At 44.7% G+C, this 14,382-nt stretch overlaps 1 protein-coding gene across 1 annotated transcript in view; it reads right to left on the minus strand.

Annotated features, from left to right (window-relative positions):
- Positions 1–14,382, minus strand: part of CUZD1 (CUB and zona pellucida like domains 1) — a 35,141-nt gene that overhangs the window by 4,717 nt on the left and 16,042 nt on the right. The window contains exons 3-8 of the mRNA XM_059397732.1: positions 10,261–10,411; positions 8,106–8,320; positions 6,601–6,751; positions 5,836–6,053; positions 5,198–5,370; positions 3,745–4,136 (exon numbers count right to left, since the gene is read on the minus strand). Of these exons, the coding sequence (XP_059253715.1) occupies positions 3,745–4,136; positions 5,198–5,370; positions 5,836–6,053; positions 6,601–6,751; positions 8,106–8,320; positions 10,261–10,411 (1,300 nt within the window). The remainder of the gene's footprint in view (positions 1–3,744; positions 4,137–5,197; positions 5,371–5,835; positions 6,054–6,600; positions 6,752–8,105; positions 8,321–10,260; positions 10,412–14,382) is intronic.

Consider the following 14,382-nt stretch of genomic DNA (forward strand, 5'->3'; position numbering starts at 1 on the left):
CTTATCAAAAAGAAAAGAGAAAGGACCCAAATAAATAAAATCATGAATGAAAGAGGAGAGATCACAACTAACACCAAAGAAATACAAACTATTATAAGAACATACTATGAGCAACTCTACGGCAATAAATTTGACAATCTGGAAGAAATGGATGCATTCCTAGAAACATATAAACTACCACAACTGAACCAGGAAGAAATAGAAAGCCTGAACAGACCCATAACCAGTAAGGAGATTGAAACAGTCATTAAAAATCTCCAAACAAACAAAAGCCCAGGGCCAGACGGCTTCCCGGGGGAATTCTACCAAACATTTAAAGAAGAACTAATTCCTATTCTCCTGAAACTGTTCCAAAAAATAGAAATGGAAGGAAAACTTCCAAACTCATTTTATGAGGCCAGCATCACCTTGATCCCAAAACCAGACAAGGATCCCACCAAAAAAGAGAGCTATAGACCGATATCCTTGATGAACACAGATGCGAAAATACTCAACAAAATACTAGCCAATAGGATTCAACAGTACATTAAAAAGATTATTCACCACGACCAAGTGGGATTTATTCCAGGGCTGCAAGGTTGGTTCAACATCCGCAAATCAGTCAATGTGATACAACACATCAATAAAAGAAAGAACAAGAACCATATGATACTCTCAATAGATGCTGAAAAAGCATTTGACAAAGTACAGCATCCCTTCCTGATCAAAACTCTTCAAAGTGTAGGGATAGAGGGCACATACCTCAATATCATCAAAGCCATCTATGAAAAACCCACCGCAAATATCATTCTCAATGGAGAAAAACTGAAAGCTTTTCCGCTAAGGTCAGGAACACGGCAGGGATGTCCATTATCACCACTGCTATTCAACATCGTACTAGAGGTCCTAGCCTCAGCAATCAGACAACAAAAGGAAATTAAAGGCATCCAAATCGGCAAAGAAGAAGTCAAATTATCACTCTTCGCAGATGATATGATACTATATGTGGAAAACCTGAAAGACTCCACTCCAAAACTGCTAGAACTTGTATAGGAATTCAGTAGAGTGTCAGGATATAAAATCAATGCACAGAAATCAGTTGCATTTCTCTACACCAACAACAAAACAGAAGAAAGAGAAATTAAGGAGTCAATCCCATTTACAATTGCACCCCAAACCATAAGATACCTAGGAATAAACCTAACCAAAGAGGCTAAGAATCTATACTCAGAAAACTACAAAGTACTCATGAAAGAAATTGAGGAAGACACAAAGAAATGGAAAAATGTTCCATGCTCCTGGATTGGAAGAATAAATATTGTGAAAATGTCTATGCTACCTAAAGCAATCTACACATTTAATGCAATTCCTATCAAAGTACCATCCATCTTTTTCAAAGAAATGGGACAAATAATTCTAAAATTTATATGGAACCAGAAAAGACCTCGAATAGCCAAAGGGATATTGAAAAAGAAAGCCAAAGTTGGTGGCATCACAATTCCGGACTTCAAGCTCTATTACAAAGCTGTCATCATCAAGACAGCATGGTATTGGCACAAAAACAGACACATAGATCAATGGAACAGAATAGAGAGCCCAGAAATAGACCCTCAACTCTATGGTCAACTAATCTTCGACAAAGCAGGAAAGAATGTCCAATGGAAAAAAGACAGCCTCTTCAATAAATGGTGTTGGGAAAATTGGACAGACACATGCAGAAAAATGAAATTGGACCATTTCCGTACACCACACATGAAAATAGACTCAAAATGGATGAAGGACCTCAATGTGTGAAAGGAATCCATCAAAATCCTTGAGGAGAACACAGGAAGCAACCTCTTTGACCTCAGCCACAGCAACATCTTCCTAGGAACATCGCCAAAGGCAAGGAAAGCAAGGGCAAAAATGAACTATTGGGATTTCATCAAGATCAAAAGCTTTTGCACAGCAAAGGAAACAGTTAACAAAATCAAAAGAGAACTGACAGAATGGGAGAAGATATTTGCAAACGACATATCAGATAAAGGACTAGTGTCCAAAATCTATAAAGAACTTAGCAAACTCAACACCCAAAGAACAAATAATCCAATCAAGAAATGGGCAGAGGACATGAACAGACATTTCTTCAAAGAAGACCTCCAGATGGCCAACAGACACATGAAAAAGTGCTCCATATCACTCGGCATCAGGGAAATACAAATCAAAACCACAATGAGATATCACCTCACACCAGTCAGAATGGCTAAAATCAACAAGTCAGGAAATGACAGATGCTGGCGAGGATGCGGAGAAAGGGGAACCCTCCTCCACTGTTGGTGGGAATACAAGCTGGTGAAGCCACTCTGGAAAACAGCATGGAGGTTCCTCAAAATGTTGAAAATAGAACTGCCCTATGACCCAGCAATTGCACTACTGGGTATTTACCCTAAAGATACAAACGTAGTGATCCAAAGGGGCACGTGCACCCGAATGTTTATAGCAGCAATGTCCACAATAGCCAAACTATGGAAAGAACCTAGATGTCCATCAACAGATGAATGGATCAAGATGATGTGGTATATATACAAAATGGAATACTATGCAGCCATCAAAAGAAATGAAATCTTGCCATTTGCGACAACATGGATGGAACTAGAGCGTATCATGCTTAGCGAAATAAGTCAAGCAGAGAAAGACAACTATCATATGATCTCCCTGATATGAGGAAGTGGTGATGCCACATGGGGGCTTAAGTGGGTAGGAGAAGAATCAATGAAACAAGATGGAATTGGGAGGGAGACAAACCATAAGTGACTCTTAATCTCACAAAGCAAACTGAGGGTTGCTGGGGGGAGGGTGGTTGGGAGAAGGGGGTGGGGTTATGGACATTGGGGAGGGTATGTGCTTTGGTGAGTGCTGTGAAGTGTGTAAACCTGGTGATTCACATACCTGTACCCCTGGGGATAAAAATATATGTTTATAAAAAATAAAAAAAATTTAAAAATATTCCAGGGGGAGGGAAAAAAAAAACCTTAAAAAAAATTTTTTTAAAGTAGGCTCCACACCCGATGTGGGGCTTAAACTCATAACCTTGAGATTAAGAGTCATAAGCTCTACCAATTGCAACAGCCAGCACCCCTTCACTATTTTGTTTTATTTTTAAGTAAGGAATGCCACAGATACTTTATAAATTTCATTACACTTCTGTTCTGAAGTTGGAACAAGTGAAATACTCTTCTGGGATTTTGTTGAAAATAACCAAAATGTGGAGAAAAAAAAGTAAAAATGATCGGGGCGCCTGGGTGGCTCAGTGGGTTAAGCCGCTGCCTTCGGCTCAGGTCATGATCTCGGGGTCCTGGGATCGAGTCCCACATCGGGCTCTCTGCTCAGCAGGGAGCCTGCTTCCTCCTCTCTCTCTCTGCCTGCCTCTCTTCCTACCTGTGATCTCTCTCTGTCAAATAAATAAATAAAATCTTAAAAAAAAAAAAGTAAAAATGAAAACATAAATCCTCCTTGACAAAAAATAAATTTGTTTCTACCAGCAAATATTTTGGAAATAGACTTAAAATTCTAGGGGATATGGGCTGTGGTTGTAGAAATGCTCTAACTTAAGTTATCTGTAATTAGTGCACAGTAACTATATTTCATAAAATGATTACATTTACTAAATTCCATGGTAGCAGTACTAGAAAAAAATTGATGAATCATGGATCCATGCACAAACAACACTACCTCATTCAAATCACTGTTAATCCTTGGAAAAGCATGTTACCCAGCAGTACGTACCCACTCCTGATCAGGTCATAGGTTGGAGATGCAAAGTCAGGTGTGGGAGAGGCAATGCAGGTATCCAGAAATACCACTAAATTTGGATCGGAGGTGCGCAGACTGACTTGCACAAAAAGAGTTTCGTTCAAATCCACGTAATATGGTGACTCCAGTATAGGCTTTTCAAATGAATTGGATTCAAAAAGAGCCATGCTTGTGTTGTATTTGCCCAGGGCGCTTTGATTTTGTATTACGTCATCTTCCGTTATATACATCATCTCCACGGTAGAATTCGATTCCATTTCACACTTGAGAATGATCTGGAGATGCTTCTGGCGGGTGATCACTTCCGACGTGGGGGATGGGATGAGAGTGATCATGTTGGTGTAAGTGACCGAGTGATCCTCCACCTGCAGTGACATGGAATTCAAATGCTGTACAGCAAGTCAGGTAATCGTTTAGAGCCCAGATACGAAAAACATCTGCAGACAGAGATACAATTTCCTTAAATCACAAGATAGCAGCTTTTCTACCAGTGTACTCTAAGGCTCCAAAGTGCTTTATTTAAGAAACATTCTGGGTAGGAAGAAAAAGTGTGAGATGAGAGATAGAGCTTGGCTTGGAAAGACCTGAAGACAGAATTAGAACTTTTTTCAGTTATGTTAAAAGAAATTCTGAACACCAACTTCCACCCCTAAAAGACATGAGACCCTGTAATGCAAGGGCTTCTTCCATAAGTAGCTTTGTATTAGGGTGGCTTCCTGGGCGGTTTCCCAAGTGTGTGCAGACAGAAGTCTTGCAGTAGGTTTCCCCAGGATGCCTTCCCTCCGGGTGTACAGAGGATGGCCCAGGTGTTCATTTGGAGCAGAAAATGATGATTTACTTCTATTCTTATCCATTCTCTGGAGTAGCTGCCATTCTTCTTGACAAGGTTGTTGTCTAATGACATGAGTGGCATGTTTAGGGTATCCAGCCTAAAGGGACTTACAGGTTGCAAATGTTTGAGATCTTAAAGTTCTAGAAAATGGAAAACAAATCACAAACTTATGTTCTACATCTCTCAAACAAGGTTCATGTTTTTACCTTCTCCCTTTACAGGGGAAAGAAGGAGATCATAACAATCCAGCTAGATCTTTGCTAAATGTGAGCTCTAATCAGTTTCTACACAAGTACTGCTGCTGGGCTGCGACACCCGTGGCATCTAGGTATCCAGACGTCCTTCCATGATTTCCCCGAGTTCTTCTTCTTCCAGGAAAGAGAACCACCTCTAGTTACCCTGAGAATAAATGCGGCGACTTGGCAGTCGTGTTTAAATGAGTGAGTGCACGTAAATGTTCCCACAGGTTCGCCATGGATTGAGCCCTGAAGTTTTGGGACATGTTCTTTAGGGCCACCAGAAAGCCCTGCATTGCCAGCATCACCCAACACACCGCTGTCATTTGACAAAACCCAGCTCAGTGCCTCACTTTACCTTTTTGATCGTACCACATCCATCAAGAGGAAAAGAAAACTCCACCACGTTTGAGATTTTCGGTCTGCAAGTTGGGTCATTCAGGTGTAAGTTATTCTCTCTGTATTTAAGTGACGCCAGGTAGGATTTACTTATGATAGCTCTCATCTTGTCAGAGGAGCAAGTTAAAGATGCTGTTCAGGAAAAAAAAGGATGATTATGTTTATGGCAGCTAGAACTTTGGATCTTGAAAAGCTGTATATACAGAAGACAATATAAAAACTCAAAACCCTTTTTGCTTTAAACCATATTCGGAAGCCTGAGCCAGCAGAGCAGTTCGTCCACCTTCTACAAGGTTCACTGTGACCTTGTCTGCTACTTGATTCTGTAAATCTATTATTTTTGGTTGTGCCTTTAGGCAAGGCATTGCAGAAAACAGCCCATATTTTTTACAGAAATCTTTTCTAAGTTAATAAAACCATTCATTTCTTCTCATACTAAGCAACGTACTTCTCAAGGTTCAGATCATGAGTATATATTTCAAAGGATCTATGACAGGCTTGCAAATAGGGATAGCCACAGGTAGGCTAAGAATTAAGGAGCAGTTTCTATGGACACAATCTTCAAAGAGCTCCAAATAGCTAAGGAATGTGACTTACTAGTGTTGATATTTTCTGCATAAATGGAAGTGTAGGAAGCAGAGAAGCCCCGGTAGGAGTTGGCATAATCTGTTGATAGCACCACGGTCAACGAGTCTGATGAGGATTCAAAGGTGGGCCTTACGCGGCCACACACTTGTCCAATTAGGCCAGAGGTGGTGGAGGGACCGTCATAGACAGCAATGAAATCAAATCTGCAGTGTTCATCCACTTCTAAGCTAGAGAAATAGGGCCTCTGGTGAAAAAGCTTTCCAAACCAATTCAATTCTCAGCATCAGAGTCAAGTGATTAAAGAGTTTTCCTTGTGATGGTAGCTCAGGTTTAGGAAAAACCTAGGGCTTTGCCAGTCCCTGATGTGCCTTCAGAATCTTCAGGAAAATAGACAAATAGGGTGCCTGGGTGGCTCAGTTGGTTAAGCAACTGGCCTTCAGCTCAGGTCATGATCCTGGAGTCCCGGGATTGAGTCCCGCGTGGAGCTCCCTGCTTGGCAAGGAGCCTGCTTCTCCCTCTAATCCTCCCACTTCTCATGCTCTCTCTCTCCCTCTCTCTCTCTCTCATTCTCTCTCTCTCAAATAAATAAAATCTTTTTTAAAAAAATAGACAACCTAGTTCACTGTAGTAGTACTGGTGTTTACTCTACACACCGATGCTAGGAGAAGTGCCCATCTATGAGGGGCTCACACAATTTCTCTCCTCCAGGGTCCCCCTTTGCCAGGTGGGCTCTCTGCATTTCGCCAACAGCAGAAATGGACCCACAGTACTTACAAAATGTCTCTGAAGTTTAGTTTTATCTTGTAACCTTTCTCCACTTGTATGTGCCACACGCAGTAGGCCAGCTGAGGATGCGAGTTCGGGTAATTGGGGCTGGTAAAAGAGCCTTCCAAGGAGTCCAAGTAACCACCACAGTCTGGAACAGCTGAAAGGGATGTGAGGGTGCCCGAGAATGTAAATCAAGAGAGACTTCATTTAGTTTCCCCGCCGTGCACTGAGCTGAATGAGCCATTCCCTACCCTCCAAATGTCGCTCCATTATCCTCTTTCCAATCGGGAAATATTCAGCCTTCTTTATCCCTGGATTTTCTAACCACTGCCCCGGGGCAAAGGGACACTGTAAGATCTGTCCCAGCTTTAGAGATCCTCCATGGCATGGACTAAGCCACAGAAAATGACATCACGCTCGCAGGACTGTCATTGGAGGCTCTTCCTCACTTGGCCCCAACCCCGCTTTCCAGCCTCATCCACACTCCACGTGACCTGCTACGCCAGCCTGTCCTTTCTTCCCGCAGCTCCTCGGACTGTCGGTCTCAGCAGACAGGAGTCCTCCTCCCGTGCTTCTCACCTCTCCCTACCCTACACGCTCTTTCCAAGTCAGCTCAGATGTAGCCGACACGAACCCACGTTTGGTCCCTCTCTGCCCCGGTCGGGAAGCAAGCAGCTGGACAAGAGAAAGGCCACACCGAAGGCTCTCGTTCGGGGGACGTAAAACAGTGGAGGTCAGCTAAAGCACAGGAGGCACATCAGGTAGTGGCCAGAGGTAAGGCCTGAAAAGGGGGCCTGGGTCTGGCTCTGGAAAACCGTGACGGCTCCACTCCCGAGACTGGCGTGGTTTAAGAGGAGAGTGACGCGATCGGCTCCAGGCCTCAGGCGGCAAACCAGAGCGGAGCTTTGCTCACGAACCCATCTGCAGAATTTCTTAGCATTCTGCTTTGCCTTGTAGTGGAATCTGGGTGCTGGGAATGCAGAGCCACGGTAACATCTGATTGCCTGACGAGTTAGGTCAGCATTTCTCATCGCCTGCTTCCTAATCTTTGTCAGAGGTTTGTGGGGACCTTGTCAAAGGTGAAGGTTCTCGAGCCCCAAGGCAGATCTTCTGAACCAGACCAGAGAGGTCCCTGAATGGGGGTTTCAAGGGATCTCGGGGATATTCTGAAACAGGCCAAACTTGGAGAGTCTGCTTTGGGCTGTCCCACAGTGCGCCCCGGCATGCAGCCCTCTGATCAGCCCCTTCCATCTGCCTCACCGGGAGCTAGTGAGAAAGGCAAAGTCATGGGCTCCATCCCAGAACCAGTGAAGCAGAGTCGCTGGGGTGGGAGGGGAGCAGGGATCTGATTTCACAAGCTCTCCGGGTGACTCTCACGCATGGGAGTTAGAAAACCTCTGCTCTCACAAACGGAGAACTCAGACTCGAGGTTATGACCACCCACGCAGGAGCATGTGTAATTTCTATACTCGTAGGTGGTCGGTGCATAGGTTGCATAAGTGAAAACTCACAGCTGCCAAAAGAGAAGAAGTAGTAGAAGATGAAGACGCTTCTTTGAATTCTTACAGAGTCAGTGAGGATTTGAATCGTTAATGTATCGGATGATGATTCAAAAACAGGAATGTAGTCATGTTTACTGCAGACTTGCCCCAGCAGAGAGCCCTTGGTAGAGTTTCCATCAAAAACTTTAATGTTTTCACTTTCACATCTTCCATCAGGATCAAGCCTGCGAACAGAACATGCCACGGTTGGAGATGAGCCAGCAGCAGGCGGGTAAGGGTGTCAGCTGCTCACAGCGGCACCCCAGATGCCAACACCTGTCTGCATGGCGTGTCTGTTTCATATCAAACTCCCAAGACCAACCACCCCCCACCTCCCTCAGCATCAAACCACACCCCATCAATCTAGAAATGCCTCAGGGGACTGAACTGCTTTGCCAACGATTCTGTAAAGTCAAGGATTGGGGGGGTAGTCTGGAACCCAAGACCCTCGCCTTCCACGTCCGTTTCTCCTGTTCCTCGTGCCCGTGTGGGAATTGTGGGGTGGGAGCTTCTTACTTAGAATTCATTCCCCTTGACGTTGGACATCCAGGGCTGTTGAAAGCGGGAACAACTCTTCGTCCCCGGCCCCCTCTCAAGGTAAAGCGGATTTAGTCTCTTCCCAGCCCCTTCCTTCCCTCACAGCCCCACGTCCTCCTTCGTAAGGACAGTCCCAGGCCCTGCGTCGGGCACGGCAGGGCAGGATGACTGTTTTCTGCCCGTTCTGACAGGGTCTGTCCAAACGCCCCCAGAATCCCGACGGAGGGCCACGGTGCCCTGGAGGGAAACACGAGGGCGGACACACCCCAGTTCTCCCTCCAACCCGAGCCCCTCACTTGCCGTGGAACCTTGCACAAGCGATTCACTATTTCTTCTCCTCAGTCTCTTCTGTAAATGGGGAGTCACAGCCTTCGTCTGGTGTGGGGGTTCCCGTGTTCTCAACGGAAGCGCCTGGCGCAGGCCCGGCACCCAGGCAGCGGCTAAGTGTGAACAGCTCACCTCCACTCCCTCCCTCTGCCGCGCCGCCATGCTCTCCCTCTCCACACACCAAGAGTAATGCAGAGGATTCTCCGTAGCCCTAGAAGTCCAGGGAGCGTGGGAGTCCCCCTTCCCCTCTGTTTCCGTGAGGGCCACAGAGACCCGCTCCCCCGCCCGGGCATACGGGCAGGCACCCCCCCAGCGGGCAGGCACCCCCCAGCGTGGCGCCTTGACCAGCGGGGGCGGCAGGAAGCGCCCCTGGGCTCGTGACCTCTGCACTCCCGTTCTCGGGCCCCAGTCGCCCCCACCTGGTCCAGAATCTGGGCCCAGGGCCCAGCAACTGCACTTTCCCATCCCCCCCGTCGAGTTGCCCTGAGACTCCCCAGCTTTAGCACCACGGGGATTGGGTAAGACTTTGAGCCCTGGAGCCAGGTGGCTTGGCTTCCTGTCCTCTCCCGCCTGTAGTCATCTGTGACTTTGGGCACGAGGTGACTTCTCTGGGATTTCTTACGCACCCAGTGGGGATTAGATTGCATCCACCCCAAGAGCTGTTGAGAGGCTTAACTGAGGCAGTTCTCCCTGAGCCCGGAGGGAGGCTCCTAGAGCAGGGCCCTGTGCTCAGCTTGGCCTCACGCTGCTGTGACCTGGGCACTTAGAGAAGCTGGTCGTGAGTAGGTATTGATTTCAAAATGAAAAGTTAAAGAAAAAACACCCGATGGCCTGGTTCCCACCCCCGGGGATTCTGATCTAATTCTCTGGTGTTCAGCCTGGACATCTGCGTTTGGGGAAGTTCCCTGCTGATTAGAATGCGTAGCAAAGTCTGGAACTGCAAGTTTAGTGTTTCAAGGCCTGGAATCTGGAACTAGACTAACTGGGTACTAATGCCAGTCATTCTACTCACTGTCCAACCGGAGACAAGTTCTCCAACCTCCCAGTGCCTGTGATAACCACACCAACCTCCAGGACCTCTGTGACCAAAGCCAGGGGCCCAGTCATGGATCAGTACTATCAACCACTATCTTCGTCTTCGTCGTTGTCATCGTCATGGGAGTTACCATTATCTCTAGGACCAACTGATTTTTTCTGACACACACTCCCTAGTGTGGCCAGAGTTCAACCATCCTCACTGGAAAATAAAGACTCTACTTACTGGAAATAGGAAAAGATGATTCTGATGCTCTTGTTTTCTGGTCTTTCTAGTGTCCAGGTGCAGTCCTCATTGGGATTGAGTTGCAGGATTAGGGCCCGGTGGACATCTGACTGGCTGGAACCTCCCAAGCTAGCCTGGCAGCTTGATTTGCCTGGGAGAGACCATGGTTCACAATGAATAAACTCAGCTGCCCCTGGCCTTCTCCTTCAGCAATTAGGTCTCTACCCCTTATAGGTAATATTCATACAAGCATGCACATAATTGTGATGGTATTTAGTTCGTTCCAAAGTAAGCCACCATCCAATGATTTCCCCGTCTTAGAGCTCTTAGGGAGAAAAAATGTATGATTTCTCTATATGTGGATCATAAAAAATAAAGACTATAGGGGTGCCTGGGTGGCTCAGTCAGTTAAAAGTCTGTCTTCCGCTCAGGTCATGATCCCGGGGTCTTGGAATTGAGTCCCACACCGGACTCCCTGCTCAGTGGGGAGGCTGCTTCTCGCTCTCCATCTGCCTGCCACTCCCCCTACTTGTGTACTCTCTTTCTCTGTGTCAAATGAAAAAACAGAATCTTTTTTAAAAAAATTAATTAAATAAATACTATATTAGGGCTTAAGGAAAGATGGTTTTACCAAGAAGCTATATCTATAATATATAAATAACTCTTATAACTCAACGATTAAAAGACAACCCAATAAAAAATAGGGAAACAACAAAAATAGCTATTTCTCTAAAGAACACATAAAGGCCAATAAACACATGAAGAAATACTCAACATCATTAGTCATCGGGGAAATGCAATTCGAAACCACAGTGAGATACGACTTCACACCATTAAAGATGCAAAACAAAACTAGAGTGAAAAACACAAAGTAAAGGAGTCTTGACAAGGATGCGGAGAGATTGGAACCCTCCTGCAAAGCTCGTGGGAAGGTAAAATGGGACAGCTGCTGGGAAAACGGTCTGACAATTCCTCAAAAGATGAAACAGGGAATTCCCATAACCCAGCCGTTCTACTTCTAGTTTCTTCTAGGCATATCTCCAAAGGAATGAAAACATATGTTCACACAAAGAAGTGTACACTAATGTTTATTTATAGCAGCATTAGCCAAAATACCAAATAAGTGGAAACAACCCAAATGGGCATCAACTGACGAATACGTAAAACAGGGTCTATCTGTGTAATGCAGGATTATTCAGCAATGACAAGGGATGAGGTACTAATGTATGGTACGGCGCAGATACATCTTGTAAATATGACACTGAGCATAAGACCGCAGATTATAGGATTTCTATGCATATGAAAAGTCCTGATTAGGGAAATCTGTAGAGACAGAAAATAGATTAGTGGTTGCATTGGGCTGAGAGTATTGGGAAATATGGGGAGTACCTGCCAATGGGTACAGAGTTTCTTTTTGGGATGATGAAAATGTTCCCAAATTAAAGAATGGTGACAGTTGTACAATTCTGTGTGTATACTAAAAACCAGTAAATTTTACATTTTAGAAGAGTGCATTTATATATAATATAATTCATCATAATTCATATTATATGAATTATATCCTAATAAAGCTGTTACTAAAAGAAAAAGGAGGAGGAGGAAGAGGGGCAGGAGCAGCAGTGGTGGCTATAATGGAACATGAACAAGAAAATTAAATACTTCATGATGAAACCCAAAAAACAGTTAAAAACTCCACTTAGAAACAAAAAGCTTTTCATTTCCCTTTTCATCAGCAAGTGAAGGGTGATGTCCTTATAACAATAGTCTCTTATTTATTTTCCCCTAACAATTACTATTATGTTTATTAGTAAAAAATATCAGAAAGCAAAGACAATTAAAGATAAAAGCATAGGGTCCCTGGGTAGCTCATTCATTAAGCATCTGCCTTTGGCTCGAGTCATGATTCCAGAGTCCTGCGATGGAGGCCCACATCAGACTCCATGCTCGGCAGGAAGCCTCTTCTCCCTCTCCCCCCCCCCCCCCCCCCGCCGCTTGTGTTCCCTCTCTCTCTGTGTGTCTCTGTCAAATAAATAAATAAATAAATAAATCTTTTTTTTTTTTTTAAAGATAAAAGTATAATCCCACCCACTGAGAAAAAAAAATCACCATTAAAACCTTGTTGTAGAAACTTCCAGAACCTTTTCTTTTCTCGTCTACTTCTAGATATTTTTTTAAAGATTTTTATTTATTTACTTGAGAGAGAGACAATGAGAGAGAGCATGAACGAGGAGTTCAGAGAGAGAAGCAGACTCCCCATGGAGCTAGGAGCCCGATGCGGGACTCGATCCCGGGACTCCAGGATCATGACCTGAGCTGAAGGCAGTCGTCCAACCAACTGAGCCACCCAGGCGTCCCTACTTCTAGATTTTTAAAGATGCTCCAATGTATATATTTTAAACATAAACACCATCATAGTGTACAAACGTCGGGTAGTCGTCTTCTCTCTTAAGGTGGATCCTGGGCACCTTTCTTACGATTTCTAAGAAATCGCCAAAGTTACACCTTTGTTTGCCTTTACAACTTACAGAATAAATGAAGGAAATTTATACTGCTTTTTACATTAGGTAAATGCAGTGTGTTTGTGTGCACTTTTATAATTATTTCCAAAATATTTCATTCACAGGAGTGAAATTACTAGGTAAAATTCTTTACCCTTTTGTATTTTTATGTACATTGTCATATAGGCCTGAAAAGCCTTAGTACTAATTCAAAATCATATCAAGAGCATACAAATAAATGTTCCCTGTATTAAGGCCATTAGCAGATATTAAAACTTGAAAAACTTTCAGCAGAGGCCTCTGGAAAGGAGGTCTCCTTATTTTGATAGGAAACAACAGGTTCAATTTTCTTACCTTCAGATTTGGTCCAATTCAACTCCGTCCAACATGGCACAATTAAGAGGGCCAAGAGGAGGAGCCTTCTTCTCACGGCCTCCATCATAGTCAGGGGAAGAACAGCCTGAAGAGTGGGCAGGCTTTTATACCTTCCAGTGCTCTATATCTGGTTTCAGGGCTTTCTGGAGACTTCAGGGCGTGTGTCCCTTTGACCACATGAGGGCCAGATTGGTGTGAGAACGGGGCAGCTGTGTGATTGATTTCTTATCCGCAACCCCTAACACTGAGTGTTTGCTCTCCCCGATTCACTCCTGGAACGATGGCAGAAAGTTCCCCAAGTAAAGCTCTTCAGAGGGGATCTCCAACACATGGCACCCAGTAAGCACCAAGTAATTCCTCCTAGCACCGACCTGGAAACAAACCTTGGCCCTCCTGCTTGTGCAGGTCACGGAGTGGGTAGCACTACTGATACTTTGAGCCTCCACTGCTCTTCACTAAAGACGAAAGTCAAAGGATCAGCTGGGGAGAGAGGTGGCACCTGGGCAAAATGTGGGACTATGTAGGTCACTCTGATGCTGGCCAGGGTACTGAGACTGAGGGGCAGAAGGAGGTGGCCCAGGACAGGGAGGAAAAAGAAAGTACAAGTCCAGGTTCAACTTCCAGGAATTCAAACCATTATGCCTGGAGAGCCTGGAGCAAGTGACCTAAAGTCTCCTAGGCACTCTGTTTTACAGATGACAGAAAGGAATCCTGGTGTCCAAGGTGACATGGGTGCTGTAGTGGCAAGGCGAGCACCTGTGACATCAGGAAATCATGCTCACAAGAACCTATGGGACTTCCCTCTTTTCACTCATTCATTTATTAAAAAATATGTTAGTTACTGTTCTACAGTCTGGGGATTTTGAACGGAACATGAGAAACACCGTCCGTGTCCCCATGGAACTTACTAGGTGGAGGAGATAGGCAACAAACAAACTGTTAAATTACAAATAGTGAGAGGTACTACACATATAAGGAAAGAGGGTGATGGCATAGACTGCAGGGGGAATGCAGTATTAGCATGAAACTGAGAAAGATGAAATTTGAGCAAACAGAAAGAGACATTCATTTGTAATCTGGACTTAGAAGCATTTTAGGCAGAAGAATGGGCAAGTGCAAAGGCCCTGAGGCAGGAATCAGTGGGGCATGTCTACAAAGTAAGGGAAGGCAGGCCAGTGCGTAAAGGGGAGGGAAGTGGGCTGTAAAGTGGGGAGAGGCAAATAATTGTCCAATTGTGAAGTATTTATAG

The sequence above is a fragment of the Mustela nigripes genome, chromosome 4, assembly GCF_022355385.1.
Source record: "Mustela nigripes isolate SB6536 chromosome 4, MUSNIG.SB6536, whole genome shotgun sequence".
In the NCBI taxonomy this organism is placed as follows: domain Eukaryota; kingdom Metazoa; phylum Chordata; class Mammalia; order Carnivora; family Mustelidae; genus Mustela; species Mustela nigripes.